This window comes from Camelina sativa, chromosome 1, assembly GCF_000633955.1.
Source record: "Camelina sativa cultivar DH55 chromosome 1, Cs, whole genome shotgun sequence".
NCBI lineage: Eukaryota > Viridiplantae > Streptophyta > Magnoliopsida > Brassicales > Brassicaceae > Camelina > Camelina sativa.
In genome coordinates, this window is record NC_025685.1 from 19,222,863 (window position 1) to 19,225,770 (window position 2,908).

The window sequence follows — 2,908 nt, forward strand, 5'->3', positions numbered from 1 at the left end:
TTAATTTCTATGTGGCCTATTCCAGGTATCTTTCAACAATATTTTGTTTATCAAGTCCACAAAATACGTCTCCAGGTACGAAACGTCAGAGAGTGTTGCATATACTTTGACTACGTTTTTGGTTTGAAAGAGTAGATTTAGTTAAGAGGGTAAATTTTTATGAGAATTGTTTGAGTGATGGCATTTATTTTATTAAAAGACTGATTAATATTGAGAATTGTATGCATGCAGGGTTATTACAGTTTCAGTCAAAAGTTAAAGCATGTTGTACGTCTACCGTTTGCAATCGCTGCATATGGTATGCTATCTTTTTTCCTTTTCCTTTTTTAAAAACTCTTATAACTCTACTATCTAAGATATCTACGAGTTATGTTAATTCATGAGAATGAACATATGCAGCAGACTTGGCTTCACAAATTCTTTTTTTTTTCACTTGGGATCAAAGATCTAGCAAATATAAAATTAAGAAAGGTCTTTTGTTGCTATATATAGAAAAGGAAACTTTTAGTAGCACTTTAACATGTTAGTTCATCAAGATTAACATGGAAAATCTGATTTTAACCAAACTTCTTCCTTGGTTGATGTCTTACTTTGTTTCCGAGTTATTTTGAGACCACTTGTTATTGCCTCGTGATTAATTAGTACCTTTGATATTATTATGCCAGGGACTGCTGCGATGCTTCTTGTGATAGTATGGAAGCCCCATATCCGCATTCTTTCGATTTCTTCTTTACAACGGTTGGTAGCTCATTGTTTCCACGTTGAGTATCTTAGTGAAACCTACCTTTATTGCATTGGGTGATGTTAATTAATTTGAAAAAGTGTTATCTATGCTTATAAACTATTTAAGAATTTTACAAAGATTCCCAAATTATTTTCACTATTAAAAGCTTTTAGTTATGACTAATACCAATTATGAAACAAGAGCAGTTCTTGATAGGGTGGAGGAAAACTATTTACAACCATGATTTTTTTAATGTATGTATGATCTGCAGCATCATCATGTTGGTTGAAGCAGTGTGCGCTGGCTTCTTCATGGGTTTATACATCGGTCAGTGGCTTGTTCTCCTACATCGTCGATACTTTTATATAAACCAAAATGTTACCAAGCTTTTACCTCTGTACATTTGCTAAAATGTTATATGTTAATGTGGAACTGAATTGATATTATCATCTCATTGAGACCAGTAGTAGTTTTAAGAAAGTACTTTTTGAAGTTGATAAATGCTGTTGATTGCAGGTTATGTGCACCAATACAATTCCGTTAATTCACGGCCAGATGTCTTGAAGTCATTATATTCTCCTCTTCAGCCGTCAAGTTCGATGGAAGGTTTGAGGTATTGATGAATGTCCTTGATGTATCTGATTTTAGAAAATTTATGCTTTGCGTTAGTCAATAATGCACAAATTTTTTTCTTCTTCTTTGTTTTGGTATGAAAGGTATTATGAAGGCCGGCTTTCTGATCAACAAATGGCTTTGTTACAATATCAGCGTGAAAACCTCCATTTTCTAAGCGAGGAGGTACATGAATGCTACAGATACAAACATTTTTTTTAATACATTTTTTAACGACGTTGCTATTGTATATTAAGTTTCTTTGTGTTTTGTTATTGGTGCTTTTCGAAGATTCTGTGTTTGCAAGAGAAACTAAGCAAATATGAACAATCTGATGATGGGAGCACACCTCAGGTGAGGATTGGCTTTTGCTTCCTTTACTTTAAGCAAGTAGTTTAATACCTCGTTAGTACATTTAAATGAGTAATTATGCTTGGTAGGTTGATCTCGCACATCTTCTAGCTGCTCGAGATCAAGAGCTGAGGACACTTTCAGCTGAGGTAATACTTGATTTTGAAGCTCCCATCTGTCTTTCTCTATATGATGAAACAAAAACTCTATAACAAATTTGTAAATTTTAACAATGCGCTAATGTTTTTTTTTTGGGCAGATGAATCAGCTTCAGTCTGAGCTAAGGCTTGCTCGTTCTTTGATAGCAGAGAGAGATGCAGAGGTTCAGCGAGTCAGCAGTACCAACAATCAGGTTTAGCAGAGACAACCGGTATTGTAAGAAAAATCTTTAAAGACTTGTTTAGCATTCTAAGTTTGTTTGTGTGTTGGTTGCAGTATATTGAAGAAAACGAAAGGCTGAGGGCAATTTTGAGTGAATGGAGCATGAGGGCAGCTAATGTAATCATAAGAAACAACCTTTTTGGTATTTTGTAGTGGAAAAATTTGATAACTGAATCTGTTTTTTGTTTATAAATGTCACAGCTTGAGAGAGCTTTGGAAGTGGAGCGGATGTCGAACTCAGAACTACAGAAGGAAGTAGCAGGCGAGCGTAGAAAGCAGATGCATGAGACTACATCTGAGCAACCTTAATTGTGAAATGGAAATCAAAAGCTAGGAGGTCTTAGCATATCTCAGGAGTTTGATGGTGTAACTAAAAAAATGTTGGAATCTCTCTGTAGTGAAACAAGTTTGTATAGGCTTTTCTTTGTTAATTTCTCCTTCGACGTAGCTTTGTTTCGGTTGTGAAGTAAAGTGATTTGTAGCAGCAAAACAGCTGTTACTTGTATAAATTGTTAAATTGATAAAAATGAGATCTTGGATCAAATGGTTTAGTGGCTTCTTTAAATCTCCGGTCCTATTAAACCGGTAAATAGTACCGGTACGAGGTACCAGACCCGAACCGGTGTGTTTCCGAAACAAAAACCCCAGAAGTCCTTTTTGTTTTGTTGGGATAAGTGGAGAGCGGTGGATTTTGTATGGAGCCGCCGAGTTCGAGACCGGAGGAGCCTCCGTCATGGGAGGACCTTTACAAAATCAACCTAATGCCGTCGGAGCTATTCGTCAAGTTCCGCAAAGAGCTTCAAGGCCTTCGCGTTGGCGTCAATCTAGAGGTCCTCTCTC

The 2,908-nt window shown here is 36.2% G+C and overlaps 1 protein-coding gene and 1 pseudogene across 2 annotated transcripts in view; both read left to right on the top strand.

Annotated features, from left to right (window-relative positions):
• The window catches only part of LOC104699197, a 5,338-nt gene extending 2,721 nt beyond the window's left edge, over nucleotides 1-2,617 (top strand). For both annotated transcript variants that reach the window (XM_019228888.1, XM_010414537.2), the window contains exons 7-14: nucleotides 996-1,051; nucleotides 1,241-1,337; nucleotides 1,441-1,522; nucleotides 1,628-1,690; nucleotides 1,777-1,836; nucleotides 1,947-2,039; nucleotides 2,123-2,185; nucleotides 2,270-2,617. In XM_019228888.1, the coding sequence (XP_019084433.1) occupies nucleotides 996-1,051; nucleotides 1,241-1,337; nucleotides 1,441-1,522; nucleotides 1,628-1,690; nucleotides 1,777-1,836; nucleotides 1,947-2,039; nucleotides 2,123-2,185; nucleotides 2,270-2,377 (622 nt within the window). In that variant the 3' untranslated portion in view covers nucleotides 2,378-2,617. The remainder of the gene's footprint in view (nucleotides 1-995; nucleotides 1,052-1,240; nucleotides 1,338-1,440; nucleotides 1,523-1,627; nucleotides 1,691-1,776; nucleotides 1,837-1,946; nucleotides 2,040-2,122; nucleotides 2,186-2,269) is intronic.
• The window catches only part of LOC104699208, a 1,786-nt pseudogene continuing 1,627 nt past the window's right edge, over nucleotides 2,750-2,908 (top strand).